The sequence below is a fragment of the Cibotium barometz genome, chromosome 30 (genome assembly GCF_041138505.1).
Source record: "Cibotium barometz isolate CiBa-2024 chromosome 30, ASM4113850v1, whole genome shotgun sequence".
Classification (NCBI taxonomy): Eukaryota; Viridiplantae; Streptophyta; class Polypodiopsida; order Cyatheales; family Cibotiaceae; genus Cibotium; species Cibotium barometz.
Genome location: NC_141075.1, coordinates 43,282,066 through 43,307,331, shown reverse-complemented (window position 1 = coordinate 43,307,331; position 25,266 = coordinate 43,282,066). Strand labels below are relative to the sequence as shown.

The 25,266-nt window shown below is 39.9% G+C and overlaps 1 protein-coding gene and 1 long non-coding RNA gene across 2 annotated transcripts; both read right to left on the bottom strand.

The window, feature by feature from the left end:
* Positions 1 to 1,669: 1,669 nt before the first annotated feature.
* On the bottom strand, positions 1,670 to 2,171 carry LOC147621525 (uncharacterized). Its single transcript, XR_015269891.1, has 2 exons — positions 2,113 to 2,171; positions 1,670 to 2,022 (listed from the first exon to the last, which is right to left on the bottom strand). It is a non-coding gene; the product is annotated as an uncharacterized LOC147621525 (long non-coding RNA).
* LOC147621524 (phenylcoumaran benzylic ether reductase IRL1-like) lies at positions 2,172 to 4,369 on the bottom strand. The gene is made up of 5 exons (XM_086824580.1): positions 4,106 to 4,369; positions 3,746 to 3,880; positions 3,288 to 3,537; positions 2,580 to 2,783; positions 2,172 to 2,373 (listed from the first exon to the last, which is right to left on the bottom strand). Exons 1-5 carry the CDS (start codon positions 4,283 to 4,285, stop codon positions 2,201 to 2,203), a joined length of 942 nt encoding a protein of 313 aa, XP_086680706.1. The 5' UTR covers positions 4,286 to 4,369; the 3' UTR covers positions 2,172 to 2,200.
* Between the last annotated feature and the right edge of the window lie 20,897 nt (positions 4,370 to 25,266).

Below are 25,266 nucleotides of genomic sequence, written 5' to 3'. Positions count from 1 at the left end.
GACGGGGAGAGAGAGAGAGAGAGAGAGAGAGAGAGAGAGAGAGAGAGAGAGTTCTTCCCTTCAAAAATGTCTTGGCCGCCTCCCTCCACATACTCCATTGGAGATAAGGATGAGGAGATGAATGGTTGAAAACCATTGAGTGGGCTTCGGTCCCCCGGTCACGCGCGGACCCTGACGACCCCATCGAACCACGCTCTGATACCAGTGTTAGATACCTGTAATGCCGCTATACGGGCATTACCACAAGAGGGGACAGCCTCTCATCCCCCAGGCTATATAGTGTGTGGCCTGCCGTCCACACTAGCCTGGCCGCCCATGACTCCGCATGGGCGTCCTCTCCCACTGAACCCCGGACATGGCCATCCGGTCTGCCGCCGTCGGTCATCACAGGCGTTACAGCCTACGTGACAACTGGGATACCATATTAGATGGGATTAGTCATCTTTTGGGTGGGAGGATGAGAGGTGGGACCAGATTTGTGGGCTGCTAAATAATGAAGAGCTCTACTAGTGCTATGGGCTGGGGGGGAATATGGATGCAACATGAGAAGAGTATGGGGGTGCTAGGTTTCCCCTTTTTTGTTATTGAACTGTTCCTTTGGTATGTGTAAAAGGATGAATGTTGTACATGTGGATGAATAGCATACTAATATATATATCCCAAAAAAAGATTAGGTTAGAGTATATGTCAATGATATATAATAAAGCTACTACACAAAAGAGATGTGGTTAAAGTATCTCTCAATGATATAATAAAGACTTTCTTTTCCACTATTTTGGGATGTAATAAAGCCTTTCAAGCCTTTCTTCTTTTTTAGATACTCTTTACAAGATAATAGTGAATTTCTCGTTTTCAAAAAAAGCACTTTCAAAATTTAAAAATTTGGCATCTTGACTTTAAAAAAAAAGCCTTAAAGATTTTGAAGTTTTGGTTTCTTGACTTGTTTCTCATGATATATATATATATATATATACATATATATACCTAGATGAATCCAAGAACATGCCCAAATTCACCATTATTGTTTTCAGAAACCAAATTCACCTTTTAAAAATGTGCATGTTATATACTCATGGTAGTAGTCAACCCACAAGACTATATAACTATCAACTCCATTATGCATAGTATGGACTAGATACTACGACATCCCCACTAACGTCATCATCAGTGCCCACCAATAGTGGGTGTAGAACTCTGTATATCAAGATATGCTCTCACACACGCACTCCACACACATACACATAAGAGCATATATTCACACAAAGCCCTTCGTACAGAGTTTTTGTCAAACCTCCGGAGATGCAGGGCAGACGCAGCCATAATGAAGCCTAGCACTAAGGGAAGTAGCAAATAGAAAGAATTAGTACCATGATAGGCTAACTTGGCTTCACAAGAGTAATAATACTATACAAATACGTATCACATAAAATTAAAAATCAAATGAGTCAATTCTCTCTCTCTCACACATGCATTCAATTTTCGTTTCCCTCTCACATGTGTTTCAATTTGTGTTCATATGTATTCACAAATAATTTTAAAAAATGATTCTCTCAAGTCTCTTTGTTGATTGGTCTCTCTAGATCAATAAGTCGATGTCGTCGTCGTCGTCGTCTCTCTCTCCCTCTCTATGAAAAATTGACGTTTAGTGTATTTTTTTTAAACATGCCAATTTTGAAAATCTCATCATTTTGAGCTAGAAAACAGATATCTTCCTTTTTTTCCATTGGTTGGGAAAGATATTTTTCGCGAGCACTGCTTTCGCTCTGTCAGGGCTTGTTCACATGAGGAGGAGGAGGAGGCGAACTGCGGCCATCCCCAGTGGAGGGCCTATTAGCTATTGTTTAACACGGGTGTTCCACTTAAGTCCAGTTCGAAACGGAACCACCTGCCACCTCGGGATAAAATGTCGCCCGACCGGCTGCGGGATAAGGCGGGCTCCCCCTGCCACCTCGTTGCTGGTCGCCCACTAGCTGCTCTCGACTCTCGTGTGAACGGCTCCTCACGCACACACACATTCAAGACCTGTCAAAATAATTTACATGTATTTTTTTTTTCAAAAAAAATCATGCATATTTTAGAGGATATTGACAGACAAAGATCATTACACCGCACCCGTCATGCATGACGCAATCAAGGATTTTTTTAAGTAATTCGATTACAAATTATATATATATATATATATATATATATTTGCATCTTTTCATGGTACGATAATAAAGCGGTCAAGGTAACGGTCGGCGGTGATGTAGTCCACATCCGGGTACAGCTCCACAGCTTCTGCGTTTCCCGGCCCTTCCCTTTTCACACCGTGGCCGCCCCTCGCAAACGCAAAATGCTTCAAAACCTTCACAAACTGTGGGCGGCTTGCATTATCTGCACCATTCATGTTTTACTCATCATTCATAATCAAGCATTAATTTAGTATACATTGCCTTCTATTTTTAGCATAAAAAGCAAGCTGTTTTCGTTGATAATTATTGAATTCACACCTTTCATTTTGCATTTTGCATTTATTTATGTTTTCACATTGAGATTAGAGACGTTGATTATGGCTTAAACCACCCATAATTAGTACCGACCTTTGATTAGCTTCATCATTTCCTCCTCCGACTCGTAGATCTTTTCCAAGGGTTTCCCTAATTTGGTTTCCCATAACGAGATCAAATCATTCTGAGACAGATGATTTGCTGGTAGCCTGAGATGCACAATCTTATTCAAAGCGCTTGGATCATCCGCAGCCTTCATTGCATAAACAGCAATGTCCTCTTCAGCAACCATGAATGCTGCAAAATAATAGTTATAGCTCGTTTAGCACTAATCATTAAAAAAAATATATTTGCAATGACAATGCTGTGGGTGGTAGGAGATTAAGGGCTTGATTAGGACCGAATATCAATCATGTAGAAAGTTTCGAATGGGCCATGAGACTAATTAGAGCTTGTATGATCTACTAATCAGCCTAAATATTGCAAAGATGATGAGGTTAAGCGGTCGTTTGACACGATTAACCATCACCACCACCACCATTAGCTGCAAGAATCTCGGAAAATGAGAATTAAAAGCTTTATGCAAATTCTGATCAGCATGGACGATGAGATTATGGGCTTGATTAACACTAGCTAAATGCGAATTCTCAGCAATGATCAGATCGATTAAGAGCTTGATAATCGATCGACATACGCCACGCGGAATTTCAACATGGAAAATACTATTGAGATCAATAATTAATTGATACTAATTAAGCATGGGAAATCAGATTAAGAGTGGATTCAGAGCTGATTACTGACCCTTAAGGTCGCCATTGCCTGCAATCACGACTTTGTCACTGGGAGGAGATCGGCAATCAAGCTGGCCGAGGCTTGCAATGTAGTAGCTGCCGAAGCCATAGGTCAGGACGTATGTGAAGGGCACCCCTGATTCCTTCACAACACTGCGTATTTTCTTTTTGATTTCCAATGCAGATTTTACAGGCTCATAAGGCTCGATTAAGCTCCCGTGATCATCGGATATAATCACATAATCAAATAGCACAAACCTCTGCGCATTTCGTCATCAATTAATTAATCAATAGCATGAAAACTCACTAATCTAAGAGCTTTGCCCCGATTCTTTGACTCATCATTTGATACAGTCCAATCAGCCTGCCTAAAAATGCCTAATTAGCTAATCAGCCTGCGTACAATTGCCCAATAATCAGCCCTTGTAATGCATAACAAATCACAGAAATTTGGAAAAAAAGGGATACCTTGATGGTGCCCAGCTCTTTGATTACTGAGAGTATTTTCAGCTCATCCATGTACCGAGGAATGTTGACAGCGGATATCACAATCTCCACCTGCCTGATTGCCTCTGCGAGGCTATCATAATCCTCCAAAGATCCCTAAAACAGCATGCCATTAACCATAATTCAATTAATCGCCAAGATGTGCTGCACTAATGAACTCTTCATTGATGCTAAACACACTAATTAATCCTCAGAGAAAAGTGTGGCAAAGCATAATGCATTTTTAATACTGATTATAATCTCAAACAATAGTCGTCGTCATGAAATACCTCAAAATTATAGAACAATTAAATATTTCGTGTACTGAGATCAATTGCGTACCTCTAAAATGGTGGCGCCTGCAGTTTTGAAGGAGTCCACAAGCTCCCGTTTGCTAGGATCAGAGAGGGAGGAGGGGCGCACAAGAGCGTATGTGGGATGATTAGCGGCGAGGCTGGCTTTCAAAACGTAGCGTCCAAGGTGACCAGTGGCCCCAATTACAAGCACATTAGCTAAACCCATCTCTTAATAAGTATAATTAGTTGTAATCACGCAAAGGAAAGGGTTGATCTACAGACAGATAGCTCAACGCTCTAAAAGCAGAAAAGAGTGGAATGAAAGCCCTTATATCATATATATATATATATATATAAATGTGCATCAAATTGGAGGCAACTGACTTAGTCCACTCCTTTGCAAGAAAGTGGGGAGGAAGCTTCTCAACTTGTCTTTGTGTCACCCAAAGTGTTTTGAACACAAAAATCATGGGTGTTCAATCCTTGCCCATCACACCCACTAGGTACAATTAAGCCTTGTTTGCATTGCAGGCTGAACACATAAGATTAAAAGCTTTTAAAAAACTTGTCTTGGTTTAATCAATTAAGTAAAATGCCTACTCATTTCTTATAATTTTTAAAAGGCTTTTCTCTCAAACTTCTTGTTTCTCAAATTTCCAATACATTGTAAGTGTGCTATTTTGGTGAGTTGTTTTTTAGAGTGCTTGGTTAGGTATCTAAAAAATGGAAATTTCCCTTCTTTCCTAAAACCTTTTCTGGTGAGTTTTTTTGGAGTTCTTATTGATTTGGTCTCCCAAATAAATCAATAGAAACACTAGTACATCCGACTGATTTTTTTAAGTGTTTCAATTAAAAAAAATCATAATTTGCATCTGGGTTAGTCTTGTTGTTGGATTTAAGTGTTTATCGACATTGAGGCTTGTTGTTTTGAACAAACACGAATTAAATAAGGCCTTCTCGGAACATCTTCGTTTTATGTAGGCAAGGAGTTTTACTCTTACAAAAACATGAATTAAATAAGGCCTTCTTGGAACATCTTCTGTAGTAGGCAAGATATGACCATGATTTGTAATTGAAGATATTTGCAATAGATTTTTTAGTTAAAGCAACATGAAAAGTTTCACTATTAAAAATGACACACTAAGCAAGGACTTAAACTATTGCTTTGTTGAATCACTCATGCTTGATGATGCTTGATGAGTTAGCTCATATGTTAGGACCCTTAGATGGTTGTGTTACATTTCCTTGCAATGTTTTTTCAAGTCTAGCAAATTAGAATGTGAATCCTCTAAATAAGATAATAACAACATTAAAAACGAAGCATAGTGCCATGATATACAAAAATACACTAAGCAGCACTTGATCACGAGACAAAGAACTTGAAGAAATAGTTATGGAGAATAATGTTGAATTACTACTACAAACCAAAGTTATAAACTGATGGCATCTACCTGTACGCTCCAACAAGGATCTTCAATGGTGATCTAGGTAGACTCTAGATAGAGGATGTCATCATGCATATACAAGGGTGCATAACATAATGAAGACAGATCCAAGGCTATTGACATTGCTATGAAATGAAGAGTATTGTTATATAGTATCCAAGGTTAGTTGTGTCATAGGTCAACCAATTTCAGCCACCCTAAGAGTGGGCCAAATGGACTCAACTGACCACATCGCCCAATTGGAACCATATTAGACTACAACAGAGACTTGGGTCCCCCAACAGACCTTGCAACCCAAGAATAAGGTGTCCCACACGAGAAGATCTCCTTCTACCTAATGTGCATCTTACTTGGAATGGTACCATGCAAGGTCTGTTGGGTCCCCCAACACAGACCTTGCAACCCAAGAATAAGGTGTCCCACACGAGAAGATCTCCTTCTACCTAATGTGCATCTTACTTGGAATGGTACCATGCATATATAAGCTATCTCCTAACCATCTAATCAAACATGGAACTACTCATTTTGGGGACTAGACTTGGACACTTCAGTTCTTAACACAATGGCTACTCCTCATACACAAGGCCTTACAAAATAGAGAAACACGTCATGCACATAGTGACGGTGAAAAGGGTGGAGCATTGATTTCCAACACCCCCCTCAATGAACTACCTCTTCGTTCCAATGCCAAGATGAGATGATCAAAATGCCGCTCCAGCAGATCTCTCCTAAGATCCTTTGTGAAGATATTCGCACAATTCTTTATTATCCTAAAATGACCTCTCCATCTAACTCACGCACAAAGTGATATTGTATTTGAATGTGCTTCGTGTGAGCATGGAACACCGAGTTCTTTAAAATGCAACTTTGAGTGTCACACAACAACTTAGTTTGACTGTCTGAGCCACATTAGGAAATTTTTGAGCTCATTTTGGGGCCCTGTAAGGAAGTTTGACCGGAATATTCCCTCCAAAAAGGGGCACTGGATAAATTTTTTACAAACGAACTCCAAATTTGTCGGACCTCACACATTTAGATTCTACTCTTCAAAAGCTATCCATTGATATATAACACGATAGGGTTCAGAGAAGGGACAAGATAGATACCTAGAAGATTCGTAACGTAGAAGATTCCTAGGCAAAAAGGAATCTTCTAGGTATCTATCTTGTCCCTTCTCTGAACCCTATCGTGTTATATATCAATGGATAGCTTTTGAAGAGTAGAATCTAAATATGTGAGGTCCGACAAATTTGGAGTTCGTTTGCAAAAAATTTATCCAGTGCCCCTTTTTGGAGGGAATATTCCGGTCTTGAACTTCCTTACAGGGCCCCAAAATGAGCTCAAAAATTTCCTAATGCACCCATGTCCCCCTAAATTCTCCTCTACCATTCTACTTCACATAAAGCATAGCGTACTACCTCTATAGTAGCCTAAGTGCCACCTATAGGTTGCTTCTTGTTTTGTTGATCCAAGAGGAAATGACTTTGCCATCGACATATGACAACGCAAGAGCCGGATCAAAGTGAATGCTTAAGTCACGATTCATTATGGCTACAAATATATAGTAGGATCCTCTTGATATCCAGTACATGGAGGATAGCTAAAAAGTTCTTAATATCGCCATTATTTGACACAAACAAGATAGTACCTATGCCTTTTGATAGATATTTGGCATCATTCCCGCATGATGGATTTCCCTAATGGTTGTAGGGGAGTCATATGCCAGCTCTTCTTGACTAGTCATGTATCAATGCTCCACTATTAATGAAATCCACAAACCATTGACTGATGTAGAATTCTCTACCTTTGCATAGATTTCTTCGATTGCCACAAAGAACTTCAATTCTACTTCAACAATGTTGCTTGACTCCTTCTTTGATAGCTTCTTTAAAGCACCATTCTTCTCATCTACCTCATGCCTTTCTGCATATGCTCAAACTTATTACAGTATATGCATTTTATCACCTTCTTCTCTTTAAGAAGAGTGGTTATTAGAGTTTCCCCTTTACCTTTATTTATGCTAGTAGAGAAATCAGAATCATCATCATTCCTACCCTTTTGTTGCATCTCCTGCTCCATGAGCATGGTACTAAACTCTTCCAAAAACTAAGAGAAGGATTTCTCAGGCAACTAAGTGTTAAATGGGGTGATAGTTCAAGTCAAGTGCTTACCTTAGCCTCACCAAATCATGTGTTATCGGTGTTGAGATATCGAACTCAACTAGTGCTACGGGCGGACATTGATGACCCGCCTGGGTGATAGCTTCTGCATCTACACCACTAGCATGGTTGGTGAGATTATGGGTGATATGTGGCTAGTGGGATGACAGGCTGTGTGACAGCCATTTTTGATTACTAGAGACTGGCATAGTTATAGCGCCAGCTCATTTAGTCGGGTTCGCATTATGGACCGACCCTTGTATGTTGTAGTAGTTGAGTACTAACCCATATAGTGTGTACTCTTATCTTTATGTTATGTTGGTTGAGTAGAGAAGAAGAAGATAGAAGAAAATTCAGCTATCCATCTCTCTCTTGTGTGTGTGTGTATTTTCTTGCTAGGGTTTGAAGCTCTCCCTGTCCCCCACATTCTATTTATGGTATCAAAGCCTGGTTTGTGTGAGAGCTTAGGAGGCAAGAAAGAGGCAAGAACAAGCAAAGAAGGAAGCGGTACTACAGAGCACCATCATCTCTTTTCCCTTCTTGGTTTAGGTACAACACCTCCTCAGTAGCTCTGTGGGGGCTACACATCTCCGATTGAGGAGCTGTCTTCGCGACAGCGGAGCTACAGGGCAGGTATACTGTCCTATTTTTAGATAATGTTTTTTCAGCTAGATTCGCATTTTGGGTGCGTTGTTACAGGCCAGGGTATTTTCAAAAAGTTCTTTAGAGAACTGTTTTTGCTCAAAATTTGGTTATTGCAGTGTAATAGTGCATTTTGAAAGTGCAGAACAGGGTTTGCACATGTATTGTTGATATACTGGGTGTATGTACATGTACTCTGGTCACATTTGGTGACACACAGGAGGCTGTGCTACTAAAGTGCTGCTGCAGCAGCTACAGGAGATACTGCTGTATTACAGGTTGCATACAGAAGTTGTCTGTTTGCAGGTTATTTGATTGCTGTAGGAAAACATGTCTGATGGAATTAATCAGATTGTTATAGTGAGAAGTTGGATAAGAATAACTTCCATGCCTGGAAGTTTAGAATGACCAATTTTCTAATGGGCAAAGGATTTTAGAATTATGTAGAAGGAGACAATGAGGAGCCTCCAGAGTTATTTGAGGAGAATGCCACTCCTGTAGATATAAAGGCATTCAAGGATTGGAATCAGGGTGCAAGAAAAGTCATGTACTGGCTTTCAATCCTGTACTATGATAGGACACATACAGGATGCAAACACTCCAGTAGTTGCATGGCGAAATCTGTTCCCCCCCCCCCAGACTAACACAACGGCAAGGAAGTTGCAATTAAAGCAAGAGTTGCATATTGTGGATAAGAAAAGCATGTCCATCAATGAATATGCCTTAAAGATCAAGGGCATTGTTGAATCCTTTGGGTCTATCAATGTATCAGTGGAGGAGAGGATGATTTGGTAAGTGTCTGTCTCTAAACGGGCTTGGCAAAGAGTATAACCCATTCAAGGCCTCCATTGCAGTTAGGAAGAATATTCCCAACTTTCGGGACTTGATATCTATGCTGATCATAGAAGAAAAGGCTTTAGGTGATGATTCTTCTTCATAAAGCAAGAACACATCAGAACATGCCTTCTACTCTAATTCAGGTAGAGGCAGAGGTAGAGACCGTGGTCGAGGCCAAGGTGGTGGCCGACAAGGAAATCATAATTCTGTACAACAATAGTCTAATGATTCACAGCAACAATCATACACAGGTGGAAGAGGCTAGTCTAGAGGCAGGGGGAGCCAAAGAGGCTGAGGTGGTTGGCAAAGAAATCAAAATGCAAATAGCATAGAGTGCTATTACTGTGGCAAACCAGGACAGATGGCAAAGGACTGCTACAAAAAGCAGAATGACATTAAAAGTGGGAAGTTGTAGCAAGGCAACTACGCATCATCTAGCAAACATGGAGGTGATGACAAAAGTGAGCAGTTGTTTGTGATGCAGCGCATGCTTAGTTCCATAACAGGGGATGTGTCAGGATCTCAAGATGTATGATATGTGCATTGTGGCGCCTCTAACCACATGACTAGTCATGCCAGGAGAGTGGTTTAGAGATATGCAAAAAATGAAAAAACCAGGTTATGTAGAAACAGGTGATGATACTGCGTATCCCATTGTGCATGTTGGTAAAGTGCCATTGTCTATGATGCAGGATGGCAAAATGAAGTACTTGGCTGATGTACTTCATGTTTCGAATATTACAAAGAACTTGGTTTTTGTTGGACAGATGGTTGAGCCGGGTCTACAAGTGAGGTTTAATCCTCAAGGATATTTTGTGGAAGACTTAAAAAATAAGTGTCGCTTGGTTGCAAAGGGTAACAGAAATGGCAGGATGTTTACTTTGGATGTGAACATGCGTGAGATAAAGGCAGTCATGTTTGTGCATGGAACATGTGTCATTGTAGACATTGACACATGGAACAAGCGCATTGGTCATGTGAATGTACAGCCGACTGAAGTCTATGCAGGCCCAAGATATTGTTGCAGGTTTGCCAAAGTTTAAGGTTGATGATATGAATAAGGTATGTGAAGCATGCCAACTTAAGCAGGCCAAACATGCTTTCCCACATGAAAAGCATGTCAATGCAAGGCCATTGGAGGTCATACATTCAGATGTATGGGGATCAACCAAGACTCCAACAATTGCAGGCTGCTGCAATGCAGGCACTATGTTACATTCATTGATGACCAGTGACCACATTAGGAAAGTGTGGGTTTATTTCATGAAGGCGAAAAGTGAGGTGTTTGCTCACTTTCAGAGATTTAAAGCCTTGGTCTCAAGAAGGAAAAAGGCATGCAAATAAAATGCCTAAGATCAAATGGTGGGGGATAATAGTTCTCCAATGAGTTCAGTGGTTTCCTGAGAAAGCAGGGATTCAAGAGAGGCAGTTTACGTGCAGGTACACTCCGTAACAGAATGGTGTTGCAGACTCGGAAAAAACAGGCACATTGTAGAAGTGGCACGTGCCTTGATGGCTGAAAAGAAAATGCCACATTACTTTTGGGTAGAAGCAGTAGCAACTGCTGTGTACATTATGAACATGACACTCACTGTGCACAGCTGTTCATGGTATGACTCCTAAACAGAAGTTTACATGCATAAGACTGGATGTGTCTCACTTGAAAGTGTTTGGGTGTATTGCATATGTACATGTTCCTGATGAAGTGAGAACAAAGTTGGATCCAAATGTAGAGAAATGCATCTTCATTGGTTATGCTATGGAGAGCAAAAAGGTTATAGATGCTATAACCCTACCACTCGTGAGATGCGAGTGAGCAGAGATGTTGTCTTCGATGAGATGAGTAGCTGGTATACATCAGTCGAGCGAAGGCAACAGAAGATGTAGATGTAAGAAGTGTTGATGTTGCACCACATGTAGAGATTTAATTACAGGTGCTGAGTGGACATGGGGAGTCCTCAACAGAAGATGTAGATGTAAGAAGTGTTGATGTTGCACCACATGTAGAGTTTGCACCACATGTAGAGATTTAATTACAGGTGCTGAGTGGACATGGGGAGTCCTCAAGCAGTGGATCCAATGTTAGCCCATGGTTAGGCAGGTTGAGGAATGATGCAGGTACACATGTATCATGAAAAGGGAAAGAAAAGGTAGATCAACCTTTTGTGCCTGATTTGTCAGCAAACAGGTCACTCATATGTGGATGGTGACTCTAGTAGTGGCTCTCTGAGCAGTGACTCTAGTAGTGGCTCTCTGAGTAGAGCCTTGATGAGGAGCTTGGCATTCTTTCTGTGGTTACTCCTGGTGTAAGGAGAACCAAGGCTGTTTTGAGGACACCTGGCAGTGATCTAAGTGTACGCAGGTCTACGAGGGTTAGATACCCTATTGACCGGTTGAGATATGATGAATATATAGCCCATCATTATGCTTACATGGTAAAAGAAATACAAGAGGTTGAGCCCACTTGCTTTGAGCAGGAATTGGAAATAAGAAATGGGAAGATGCCATGGATGAGGAGATGGCAGCATTGGATGCAAATGCAACATGGGAGTTAGAGCCTTTACCTAAGGAAAAGAAGGCAATTGGATGTAAGTGGGTGTATAAAGTCAAGCACAATGCTGATGGTTCAGTGAGCAGGTACAAGGCAAGATTGGTTGCTAAGGGCTATGCGCAGACTTATGGCATAGACTATGAGGAGACATTCAGACCCGATTGCAAGAATGGCAATTGTGAGAGCTGCTATGGTTGCAGCAAAGGGTTGGTATTTACATCAAATGGATGTAAAGAATGATTTCTTACATGGTGATTTGCACAAAGAAGTGTACATGATGCAGCCACCAGGTTATGAGAGTGATGCACATCCAGATTTTGTGTGCAGGTTACACAAAGCCTTGTATGGCTTGAAGCACGCACCTAGAGCATGGTCATACAAGATCAAGGAGTATCTTGTTACCATTGGATTTCAAATATCCAATGCAAATTTTTCAATATATGTGAAAAAGACAGATAGAGGGATCATGCTATTAGTCATATATGTGGATGACTTGATTATCACTGGTGATAGTGATGTAGACATACATGATGTCAGGATGCTTTTGAAGTAGAAGTTTGAGATGAAGGATTTGGGTGAGTTGCTGCGGTATTTCTTGGGCATAGAGTTGGTGAGATCACCTCAATAATTGGATTTCATGTATAGAGGTATGTATAAAAGTTGATTATTTTATTATAAAAATGTGACTTTTATCATATTTGAATTTCATGCATAAAGGTATGCATAAAAGTTGATTATTTTATTATAAAAGTGTTACTTTTATTACATTTGGATTTCATGCATAGATGTATGCATAAAAGATGATTATTTTATTGTAAAAGTGTTACTTTTATCATAATTGGATTTCATGCATAGAGGTATGCATAAAAGTTGATTATTTTATTATAAAAGTGTGACTTTTAACATATTTGGATTTCATGCATAAAGGTATGCATAAAAGTTGATTATTTTATTATAAAAGTGTGACTTTTATTATATTTGAATTTCATGCATAAAGGTATGCATAAAAGTTGATTATTTTATTTTAAAAGTGTGACTTTTATTATATTTGGATTTCATGCATAGAGGTATGCATAAAAGATATTCTTTTATACTAAAAGTGTGATTTTCATCATAAATGGATTTTATGCATAACTTAGATGCATAAGAGAAATTCTTTTATTCTAAAAGTGTAATTTCTACCAAATTGAATTTTTGCATAAGAAGATGCATAAAAGATTGATATTTATTTTGAAGGTGCTAGTCTCCTTAAATGGAATTTATGCCTAAATAAATGTGTAGAGAAATCTTATATCAAATATAAGAATTCTCTTGTATTCTATAAAAAGATATGAAATGTGATAAGATGTGATAAGAGGTGTATGAGATGTGATAAGATGCGTATGGGAAGTGATAGGATGTGATAAGAGGTGTATGAGATGTGAAAAGATATGAAAAGATGTGTATGAGATGTGATAAGATATGATAAGAGGTGTATGAGATGTGATAGAATGTGTTAAGATGAGTTAGGATGTGTTAAGATATATATGGGATGTGTTAGGACGAGAATGGATGTAATATGGTTGTATGAATGTGATGTGGATGTATACATGTAGATGTGTATGTATGAATGTGAATGTGGATGTATGAATGTAGATACGGATGTGTATCTATGTATGTGAATGTGGATGTATGAAAATGAATGTGGATGTGTGGATGTGGAAATGGAAGTGTGGATATATGAATGTGGATGTGGATGTATGCATGTAGATGTGTATGTATGTATGTGGATGTAGATGTGGATGTATGTATGTGGATGTAGATGTGGATGTATAGATGTGAATGGGAATGTGGATGTGGATGTATGAATGTGAATGTGGATGTGGATGTGGATGTATGGATGTGGATATGGATGTGTATGTATGAATGTGGATATGGGATGTGGATGTATAAATGAGGATGTGAAAATGGATGTATGCATGTAGATGTGGATGTATGGATGTGAATGTGAATGTGTATGTGAATTAATGTGTCGTCGATATGAGAAAATGGATGAGAATGAGTACACATTGAATGGAATGTGGAATAAGTAATGTGGACTAAGGAGGGATAATGTGGAAAGACGAGAGTTTGATTTAGAAACTGTATTTTGTGACTGTTTGTAAATGACTGTTTTATGTCAAGAATGCTGGGGAAGCATTTTGACCATCTTGTGGATTAAGGTCATGAAGACCTAACTGTTAAAGTTGCAACTGTTGACGGAGAGTCAATGGAGGACGTCTCGCGTAGCGACCAGTCTCGGTTCGATTTAAATGGTGAGCTTCCGGTACGGTGGATGAGGGACCAAGGAAGCGGCCTATGAGTGAAGCGCTAGGTCACCTGCGAAGGATCCTAGAGGGTGCTGACCATACGGTGCTCGGGCTCTGGGTCGCCGAAGATACCCACACGTGTGTCGTGGAAGATACTGGAACAAGGAGTAAGAGTTGTTTTCTGAAACCGGGCATGGATCTGATTGATTGACCTTGTTGGTTCTCAACGGATGAGTCCATGGCTCTTTTATATGGATCTGTGGGTTGATCTTGCTGATCTTCCACGGAGATTCCATTCTATTATATGAATATATTGCCGGTTACTATGAGCTAGGAACTATGGAAAAGGCCCCTGAGTGAACAGGTGGAGAGCGTTCTGGTTGCCAATGATGCCATAAGTATACCGATGAATGAATGACTGGAAATAAGGATTCAACTAGAGACTTTGAGGATTGTCATTAGTGACATAATGGTTTCATTAAAGGATTGTTTTAAAGTTAGCTGATGCTGCTAAGAAAAAGGCAATTTCATATTGGGTGTGTAAGTGGTGTGACTAGTTTTATGTTTGCATGAACTTCCGGCTAGGGGGCCTTGGAACTCTTTTCCTTGGTACCCGGGACAAAACCTAACCAAATTCCAAATTGGATCCCATCACTACAGTGGTTGGATGGTTGGCTAACCCATGGGATCGGATGGAGTTAGGCTGGACTGATGGATCCGTAAATCGAGACTCAATTTCTGTTACTACGATAGATAAAGTAAATCCCGGATAGTAATTGTTCTATGGATAGGAATCAACGGCTGTGCCTCTTGATGGGGAAAAAAGCGTTGATCCCAATGATCCAAGTGCAAGTTTCTCCCTTGATCTGATCGAGTATCTTTATAGGTGCAGTTGGATCAGTTTAATCACTAATGGTCTTGACTACGTTAGAGTAAAAAGTTATCCTGGAGGAATCGCCCGTGCTTTTCGGATAAGGGAAGTTTTTCCGGGTTCGGTTTGGAAAAACCGACGGATTAGTCTTTTGTCCGGATATCCGTGGACGAGGCCCCGAGTGTGGGACCCTGCCTCGCGCATGAAGTGCTACTTCCGCTGCTGGTACCCCGAATGCGTCGCATGGTGGGGACAGGAATCTCACATTTTACATATAGTGACTCCCCCGAGTTTGATCTACATGACCATTACAAGGCCATACTTGAGCTATATTGCTGTTGGACTTGTGAGAGTCAGTTTATGCAGGCCCCTAGGAAGCCACACTTGGATGCGGCTAGATGGATCCTCAGGTACATAAAGTCCATAGTTGATTATGGATTTTTCTATGAGGCTTGTACAGAGGAGATATAGTTGCATGGGTACATAGATGCTGATTGGGCTAGTAGTGTTGCAGACAGGAGATCTACCAGTGGTTTTATGTTCTCATGCGGGAGTGCTGCTGTGAGTTGGAGCAGTAAGAAGCAGCCAACAGTTGTGTTGTCAAGTACATAGAGGCAGAGTACAGGGGTGCTGCTATGGCAGCTTCTTGTGAGGTAGCTTGGTTTCAGAGGCTACTTGGTGACATGGGAGAGCCCGTGTGGATAGGGCAGTTGTCATATATATAACATGAGCATCATACAGTTGGCCACTAGTAACCCAGTATATCATGCTAGAATGAAGCACATTGAGGTGTATTATCACTTTGTGAGGGAGAAGGTTCTAGCAGGAGATGTAGATCTGGTATATGTTAGCACAGAGGATCAGGTAAGTGACATCTTCACACGAAGGCATTGGGCACAGAGAAGCTCCATAGGTTTAGGAGCTTACTTGGAGTGCAGTGTGTGGAGTTGAGCCCGAGGGGGAGTGTTGAGATATCAAGCTCAACTAGTGCTATGGGCAGACATTGACCCACTGGGTGATAGCTTCCGCATCTACATCACTGGCATGGTTGGTGAGATTATAGGTGATATGCAGCCAGTGGGATGACAGGCTGTGTGACAACCATTTTGGATTACTAGAGACTGGCATAGTTATAATGCTAGCTCATTTAGTCGGGTTCACATTATGGACTGACCCTTGTATGTTGTAGTAGTTGAGTACTAACCCATATAGTGTGTACTCTTATCTTTATGTTATGTTGGTTGAGTAGAGAAGAAGAAGATAGAAGAAAATTAAGCTATCCATCTCTCTCTTGTGTCTTGCTCTCTCTCTTGTGTGTGTGTGTGTGTGTGTGTGTGTGTGTGTGCGCGCGCGCGCGCGCGTTTGCTTGCTAGGGTTTGAAGCTCTCCCTCTCCCCCACATTCTCTTTAATCGGGCCTTTCCCTTTGAGCTACAATGCGACTCCCTGATGTGGATGCACTAACTCATCCATCGCATCCTCACTTTGTTATCACCAAAATTCTCCTTTGCTAAGGGGGTGAAGGAAGACTCTCTATCCACCATAGATGGAGGCAAATAGAGATTGGACTTAGTGATGGTTCTCTCTTACAAAAGGTAGAGGAAGAAGAAGCTAAATGAGTGGGAGAAACCTACAAGAAAACCTACTTAAGCAAGTAACCATCTAGCATGCAAGAATCCAATAGTAGACATGTAAGAAAGAATAGAGAAGAGGAGAGCTCACAAGCATTCTATTGCAAGGAAATTACACTATACCGCTTTAGTGTCAAACTTAACTTATATACAAGTGACTAGTTTTCACACACTAGCCCGACCAAATGTCAAAATGATTTGGCCACTATTTATAGTCTTAAGTAAGTATGTACACAAAGTCCTTAGACTTTCCCTATTTTAAATTAATCTCATATTAAGGATGCCTTATATGTTCCAACAGTAAGATTGTAAAGCGCCTTACGGTAGGTCATGCAAGTAAAACCATGTTAACCTATGAAGTGGCTAACATATCCCCCTTCCTAATGGTGATGTGATCGTGCTCTTACATCACCTAATTCAATGGTGAAGTTATTACCGGGGTTGGAGAGAGGTTGGAGATGTTGGAGGTGCAAATCTTGCATAGGTAGTGGAAAAAGGATGCCAAGTAATTCCACATGCAAAGGTAGTGTGAAAGATGAAAGGATATATATAGTCCACAGGGACGATGGAAAAAAGGATGCCAAGTAATTCCACATCCAAAGGTAGCATGGAAGATGAAAGGATATATATATAGTCCAAAGGGACCCATCCTATCTTCAGATCCCCCAAGCTTATCTTTTGTGGAGTGAGGACTTGCCTTAGCATACCATATCCTTCATATCCCCTACAAATGTGTGAGCCACTAGATGTGCTACTAGCGACTCTAGAAAGCATGATGGGAACATATGTTGACCAGCCACCATCAATTTAGATCTTAATGTGGTGTCATGACACATCATGAGCAATGTAGCAACTCTTGGTTTCTAAGAAAAGAGGTGTGGATGGCCCATGATACACTGTGACATTGACATCATTAAGTTGGTGTGCAAGGTTAAGTGGTAGATTTAGGGTCATCTCTACAATTGGATGCAACAAGGAATATTGGTGATTGTCTTCAGGTAGCTTTGGTCTTTCATGCAGCTTATCGAGGCTGCATGAAAGACACGTGCAATGTTGAAGTTCTTCATGAAAGGCCTCCTTTTCTTGTGGAAATGTCTTAGCCCCTTCAAATTTAGGTGGCTCATACCCTTTGATTGATAGAATGAGTGCCATGACCACAAAGAAGCTACTACATTAGCCAAGGGACAAGGTGGTTGTGTTGAATTGGACACAAAGCAAAGGTTGCGTGTATTGAAGTTGTTTGGAGGTACCTGCAGATTGATATGGTTATCTAGGTGATTGGGTTGTACCATGGGCCAAGGTTTACGTGCCACCATGGTCCCCCCCCCGTCTAGAGATATACATGGAGGGTTAGTGTTGACAAGGTTAGTTGCAAGTACATTGTCCATGTGTGCCGTGAGGTGTGTATTAGGAAACATTTGGGCTTCAAATGGGCCCTTTAAGGGCTTTCTCTCTCTTCTTGGAATCTAGGAAAAGTACAAAAATAATATTATTTGATTGGGATTCTCTCTCTTCTTTTAGAATGTAAAATCACCTTTTTCATATAATTTTCTAAAGAGATTCAATGCTTATTTTATTCTAATGTGCTTAAACTCTACGTAACTTCAACCACTGTGAGTGAAAATTCATAAATGTGAAAAGCTAGCACTATATAAAGTAAAGAAACAAGTACGAGAATATTTTTGACATATGTAACTATACAACTATATTTATGAATATGTGACTATATTTATGAATATGTAACTATATGCAACTATATTTTTGACATAAGTAGAACATGGAATTCAAGATGTTGATTGGAAAAAGTGGCATTTTGAAAAAGAACTCGAATATATCTTGAAGAAAACTTAGTATTTTGAAAGAAAAAAACCAACATGTATAAACACGCTTAAGTTCTGTTCTAGTGCATTTTATGAAGTTATGGTGGTTGTTGTTTTGGGCGAGTTTTCCTCATTGAATAGCCACTCTTTTGGCTGAGTTTCCATTTGAATTTCCCTCCATTAAAATCTTTAATATCTCAAGCAATCCTCTAAGTTTTCACCTGAATCTCCTCTTTCCTCACATACTATTTATTCATGGACAACAATGAAGAGAGTTTTAACTTTATGGTGCTATCAAGTGGAACCAAAAAGTCATATTTACCTTCATTGATTTTCTATACCCGATGCTTTTACTACAAGGAAGTGTTGTTGCATCAAGAAGGGCCTTAAGAAGAAGTGTTGCTACAGTGCTCAATAGAGATATGGATATGTTTAGAGGGCATTAATTTTATGTTATTTGAAATGCAAGGGTCTGAAATTAATTTTATTTGAAACGCAAGGGTCTGAAATTAATGATAATGTTTTACTACACTTATATGTTTGCAAAGAAATGAGTTAACTATAATTTCAGTATTGTTTTATGATTTTAGAATATCAAAATAATTCTAAGAAGAGATTTATACATGTGGACCTATATGATGAGTATGCTCCTCTCTATAAGAGAACAAAGGCTTCTAAGGTCAACCCTTATGTAATGTAACAAGCCAGAGAATAGTAGGGAAAAAGCATGTTGATATATGGGTGGAAGGATTGATTTACCCACCTAATCGCTCAACAAAGGATGCTGATGATGAAGGAAGCTCAGATCATGTAGTTCAATGATCGACTGTCTAATAAGGAGAATGAATACAATGAGTTGGTAGATGTTATTCATGCTCAGCATTTGTGGAACCATGAATTGGAAAAAAAAGCAAAGGATCTAGAGGCCAAGAACATCAGATTAGAAGTGGTATTACAAAAGATAGTCAAACATGGGATGGGTCCACCTCTAATTTGGATGCTCATGAACAAGTAAGGATGCTCATGGGATGGGTCCACCTCTAATTTGGATGCTCATGAACAAGTAAGGAAACAAAGACCACTAACTGAATTATCAAAAAATAGTGGAAATTACAAACGTTGTATACATGTCGGTGAGACTGAGAAACTGAAGAACCTTAAAAAAGACAATGGAGCACTCTGACAAGTCTTGTTAAGACATATGGTGATGTCTACACTTTCACATTTAAAGTTTAGAACAATTAGTGATGATCTTGTGCATGAAAGATTGCAAGATGTGAAGAATGCATTTGACTGATGCTCAAGGTATTTGTGACAAAGTTGGTTTAAGTAGAGAATCCTATGCAATGATCAACAAACAAATGGATGTAGGTTTTAAGTCCATGTTGCAAAACAAAAGGGTAACTTTGCTGCTACTGCAGTGTCCTTTTAGTTTCAAAAAAGCAAGGCAACAATTGAATAACAATGTCCTTGATATCATTGGTGAGCCTATTCACATAGTTCACTCACATGTATTCAAGCATTTTGCTAAATATGTGACCTTTCCAAACAACAATTATGTCTTAGATGTGTACAAATTGCAAGCTGCAATGGTGAAGTTCTATGATATGTCTATTAAAGAATATGGTGGCACACTGAAACATTTGTACTAAAACTTGATGAGAGTGAAATTGTGAAGAAGCAAAAGATAGAAAGAATAAGTTTGACCTTGATGAATAGGGCATTGGATCCTTCCATAAAGCCAAGTCATCCTCGATACTTTAGTGTTCAATCGGAAAATGAAATTTGGTAGCTTGCAACATTTGAGGTTCCAAAAGAGGATCATGGAGATCCTAAAGATGTTTTTAAACCTAAGAGAGATTCCTAGTGTGGTTGAATGTCAAAAGCAGGTGAAATTCTACATGTGGATGGTTTTGGAGACTACTCAGTGGAGTGGCATCTTGGAGGTGATATGAAAACACTAAAGTGCATGGTTAGTGTCTCGAATGTTGCAAATGCATAGTTTTCTTGTTTGTATTGCATGCACTCAAGGAAAAAGTGTCAGAATATAAAAAATGCATGGAATATGCATACTAGGAAGGATGGTACACTGACTCGTGATCAATTCTTATATGATGCTAGAACAATGGTTAGGGTGGATCCAAAGTGGGACCCTATACCTATACTTAACATTCCTTTAACACACGTTCATCCTTGTACACTACATGCCATCTGTAGAAGTGTGGAAAATTTGGTTTATGAATATATATGTTTTGTATATAAGATGCAACCCCGAAGTTAGAGGCCCAAGCAATGTGTTATACTAAGAGAGTGGAGGAGGTTCTTTCATGTGTGGGTCTACACAAAGGGAAAGTGGAAATCAAGAAAGATGAGAAGACGTCAAGTGCAAGTGGGAATGTGCCGTGTAAACCAAGTATTGGTGGAGCCAAGGCTAGAAAATTCTTGTCACCACCACCAAAGAACAATGTGTTACAGTAAGAGAGTGGAGGAGATTCTTTCATGCGTGGGTCTACACAAAGGGAAAGTGGAAATCAAGAAATATGAGAAGACGTCAAGTGCAAGTGGGAATGTGCCGTGTAAACCAAGTATTGGTGGAGCCAAGGCTAGAAAATTCTTGTCACCACCAAAGAACAATGAAGGCCATTTAATAGTTCGTCAACCATGGAATTATGAGGCATGGAGGAAGCTACAGATGATTGTCCTAGATTGTAATAATAATAACGTGGTGAGACTAGAATTGCAATGGATAATGTATGGATTGCCTTTGACAAGGTTACTACCTTTCTACAGAAAATGACATTCAACAAAGAAGATGCCATGCCTTTAAAGAAGCTATGACCACGTTTTACAAGTACATGGTGGAAGCATGGACATCAAGTAGTATGACACATTATATGGTAAGATCTCCAATTTTGTATGTTCTCATGTTGTTAGTGATTCTTATTGAAAATAACCAATGTGCATATGTTGTTGTCATTTTTATTCCAGTATATTTTAGAGGGTCATGGTCACTACATTGCAAATTAGGGAAGCTTAGCTATTTGGTCTTCCCAAGACATGGAGCACTCACATTGGCAAGCTCGTTATGGGTTTCAAAAGGCCACCTTGCATGGCAGTGGAATCCATGAAGGCAGTGTAATGAGGCAATTACTCATATGGTGGGACAGGAGGATTGTAGGTAGGATAAAGGAGAAACAAGCCAATGCAGATAGAATACATTGAATTCAAAAGACTTAATTATTTGTATATTAAAAATTTGATTCTTCAATAAGCTTCACAATTATAAATCCTTAACTTGAAATTTTAATTGGTTTCAATTTATGCTTCACTTCACAACCTTCCATCTTATATAGTAGGCGATATTTATAAACTTGGATACTTTCAAACTTTTAGACATTAAAAACATGGACAAGATTCAAGAGTTAAGGATATAACAATAAAGCCAATTCAAAAAATCCCCTGCTCATACTCCATGATCCATGATCAATAGTTTTACTTCAGAAGTGTCATTATCTTACATTCAAAACCTATGTTAATCCCATTTTGGATTAACAAGTATGCTCCTCCAATTGAGGATATTAATAAGTATGCTCCTCCAATTGAGGACATTAATAAGTGTCATGAAAAGACACTATAAAAGTTATACATTATGAGATATTGGCCACCCAAGGCCTTAGTTAATTAAGTTTTGGGCTCCTAAGTGTGAATAAGGGCCAAATGTATATAAGGCATTTTCTCATAATGCAAAGACACAATCCCCCTTTGTACTATTGAGAGATCTTCTTGTGTCTTGAGAGAGAGCATTCTAGCATTTGTGGCGCTTCTATGCTTGTATGTTCATGCTTGTGTGGGAGAGTGAGAGAGAGTGATTGCCTTATGTGACGGTGTGAGCGACTCTACGGTGCGTGACAGCATCATGGAGGTGGAGCTTGGAGGTTTGGAGCTTAACAAGTGAGCTTGGAGATCTCAAGGGGCTCAAGTTTGAAGCATTGGTAAGTGCCCTATGATAGTTGTGTTCTATTGCTCTTCCCTTAGGTGAATGCATTGAGTTCCCTCTTGGAGGTATGGTAGCCCATAACATTTTTGGCGTCGCTGCTCTCAGGGAAACACCTTTTGTTTCTTCCTTCCTCTTGGAGTTTCAGCTCCCATTACATAAAATTCATGATTGCCTTTGCATTCTAGTAATGCATTGTGTAGGAAATGAATGGATAAGATTTTAAAAAATCATGAGAAATTGGTTGTGTTTGTTGTGTATGTGTGGTGGAGTGGTCTTGGAATGGAGCTTCACTACTTTTTCTAGTTAATTTTGATATTTGCATCACTGGAATCATCAACGTGAATGAGCAAGTTGGTGTTTTATTTTTCTTCTTTTTAAAATTCACAAAAATAAAAAAAATAAGGAGCCATTGACTGTGTCTTCAACTTGTATTCCACTCCTTAGGTGTGACACAATCATTTTGGAAACTGTTGATAAGTATTTTGCACCCAGAATCACATTAGTCAATGCGAGAAGTTCCGACGTGAAAGTGTAGGAAAATGTTCATGTCGTGAACCGTTTTCTGTAACTTCATGCTGTGAACGACTCCCAGCATCAATGTCGCGATTAACACCACAATAATTCACGAGATTACCTTGCCAAAAATAGATAGCCTTATCGTGACACCTCTGACGCCATAAGGTCTGACAAAATTAAGAATCATGAATGTGCAAACAATCATTCACGACGTGAACTATTTCAAAACTCTTCACAGCATGAACCAAATTGTTCATGATGTGAACCATTTTGAAACCTTCACGGCGTGAACCATTTTTTGTTCACGATGTAAACCCATTATTTTTTCATGACGTGAAACCTTATCTCTTCACGTCATGAACTTTTTTTGTAATCTCATGCCGTAATCAAATCAAACTCACGAGCTTGGTATAGTCGGATTAAGGCTAAGGAAGTCTTGAAAAAATTGACTCCCATAAAAGGTAACATGGAATTCTGATCCCAAGAGCAAAAATTTTTAAACACGTGAAAGTGCAAAAAATCGTTCACGACATGAACTATTTTTTGACACTTCAAGCCGTGAACTGTTCTCGGCAATCTCACGGCCTCAGAAATAGGTCGACAAAATCTGATCAAAAATTAATTAGAACATCAAAATAGCTTATCAAATCATACATACATGCACTTAAGGTATAGAAAGCTCATTGCGGAGATAATCTTACACCTAACAATAGTGGATCAAATCACCAGGATCTTCCTCCTATCAAAAAATTGTGGGTTCATGCCACTCAGTAAGAACTCACTTGAGTGTCTTAAGGAATCTAACCACCGTTGAAACTAGTGGTGAAGAATCCATGGAAGAAGGACTGAGGTACTCTAGGTTTGGGAAAGAGGAGAAACCACCCTCCCCAACCACATCCAGTGGTATTATTGATATCGCCCGGGGATTTTTTGGTCTCCAAACCAGTCATGTGATGAAGAAGCACAATCTACAGGCATGGGCTCGTGAACTAGCACTGGTTGGACTTGGTCCAAGGCAAGAAGTGCCCAAATTTGAGGTTGTCAAACACCGCCCCCCTCCCTGAATGAGACGGGACATGGAAAGTATGGCCAATACGGGTCAAATATTCTTCCCAACCTCAGAGGAAGTAGAGTTAGATCTAAAAAGGATCGAGGTGGAATGACAACTACGAGAGTTGAGCTTAAGGAAACAAGAGCTCGATACTCGGAGGGCGAGTATCAAGCTTAAGGAAACAAGAGCTCGATACTCGAAGGGCGAGAGCTAAACAAAAGGATATGGGAAGTTTAAACTTGCTCCAATCACGGGGTAAGGAGCCAGAAATAGTCATGGGAAGAAGTGAGGGAGAAATTCCAAACTTAGAACCCATAAATGAAAAGCCCAGCGCTGAGGAAGGGTTTGTAAGAAGAGGATAATCTAGCAAGAGTGGCGGGTGAAGTGGAGGACCATCTATACACCAAAAAGGACATCGATCAATCATCCTACATTCCTACAGGACATGGAACTTTTAGTTCTACAAAGGCGTATAGAGGAAACTAATGATAAGCCATTCCAAGGTGCAGTGGGGCAGGACCATCCCATGGACCGGAGATACCTAGAAGAGCCAACATAGGAAGAGGACGAGGTCTAGGTAGGGGGGGAAGCAATTCCTCAAAGACCAAGGGTGGATCCAACCATTGATCTTAATGCAGCCACAAGGGCGGATCTGTTGAATATGGTCGCAAAAATGGGCCGAGGAATGGTTAGGGAACTAGGCACTGCTCTAGAATCCCGGCCCTCCTAGATGAAGCCACACATCATTTTTAAGCTCATCCAAAAATTCTTTGGGAATAGGGATCCTATTCAACATGTAGAGATTTTTGAATCCACATGCAAAACGTGCAAGCCGGTCAGTGATGTGACAATGGTTCATGCTTTCTCACTGACCCTAGAAGGGAAAGCGCATCAATGGTTCTTCCGAACCCTCAAAACCGAGGATAAGGTTAACTTCACATGACTCAAGAATGTGTTTGTGCCCAACTTTGCCAAAAGTGGTGACAGATGGAGCCCTGTGGCACAGCTGCACAATATCAAACAAAAGGAAATGGAGTTAATGAGAATATGTGTCTCGATTAAAGCATTTCAATTCAAGGTGCAAACCATGGGAGAGGTTAACTGATGATCAATATTTGCCTTGCTTTGCCTTGCTTCCGGAGAGGAGTTAGGGACCACAAGATGCATGATTATCTGGTACTAGCCCGACCATCAGCAACTCTAGATGCATGTTGCAAACTGGCAATTGAATATATGAAGATAATATGCTAGAATTGCTGCAACAATCGGAAGATGTCAGAATATCTTTGACAACAACAACTTCACATGTTTCGAGTCACCAAGAGATTGGAACTCGGAGCAAGCAAGTCAAAAACATGACTGTGGACGAGCTCAGTAACGCAATACTAGATAAATTGAAGG

Excerpts from the sequence above, each read along its gene's own strand:
- LOC147621524 (XM_086824580.1), bottom strand. The coding sequence starts at position 4,285 with ATGGGTTTAGCTAATGTGCTTGTAATTGGGGCCACTGGTCACCTTGGA. Across the intron at positions 3,881-4,105 it reads CAGGCGCCACCATTTTAGAG|GGATCTTTGGAGGATTATGA; the intron begins GTACGCAATTGA and ends ATGCTGTTTTAG. Across the intron at positions 2,374-2,579 it reads AATGATGAAGCTAATCAAAG|ATAATGCAAGCCGCCCACAG; the intron begins GTCGGTACTAAT and ends TGAATGGTGCAG.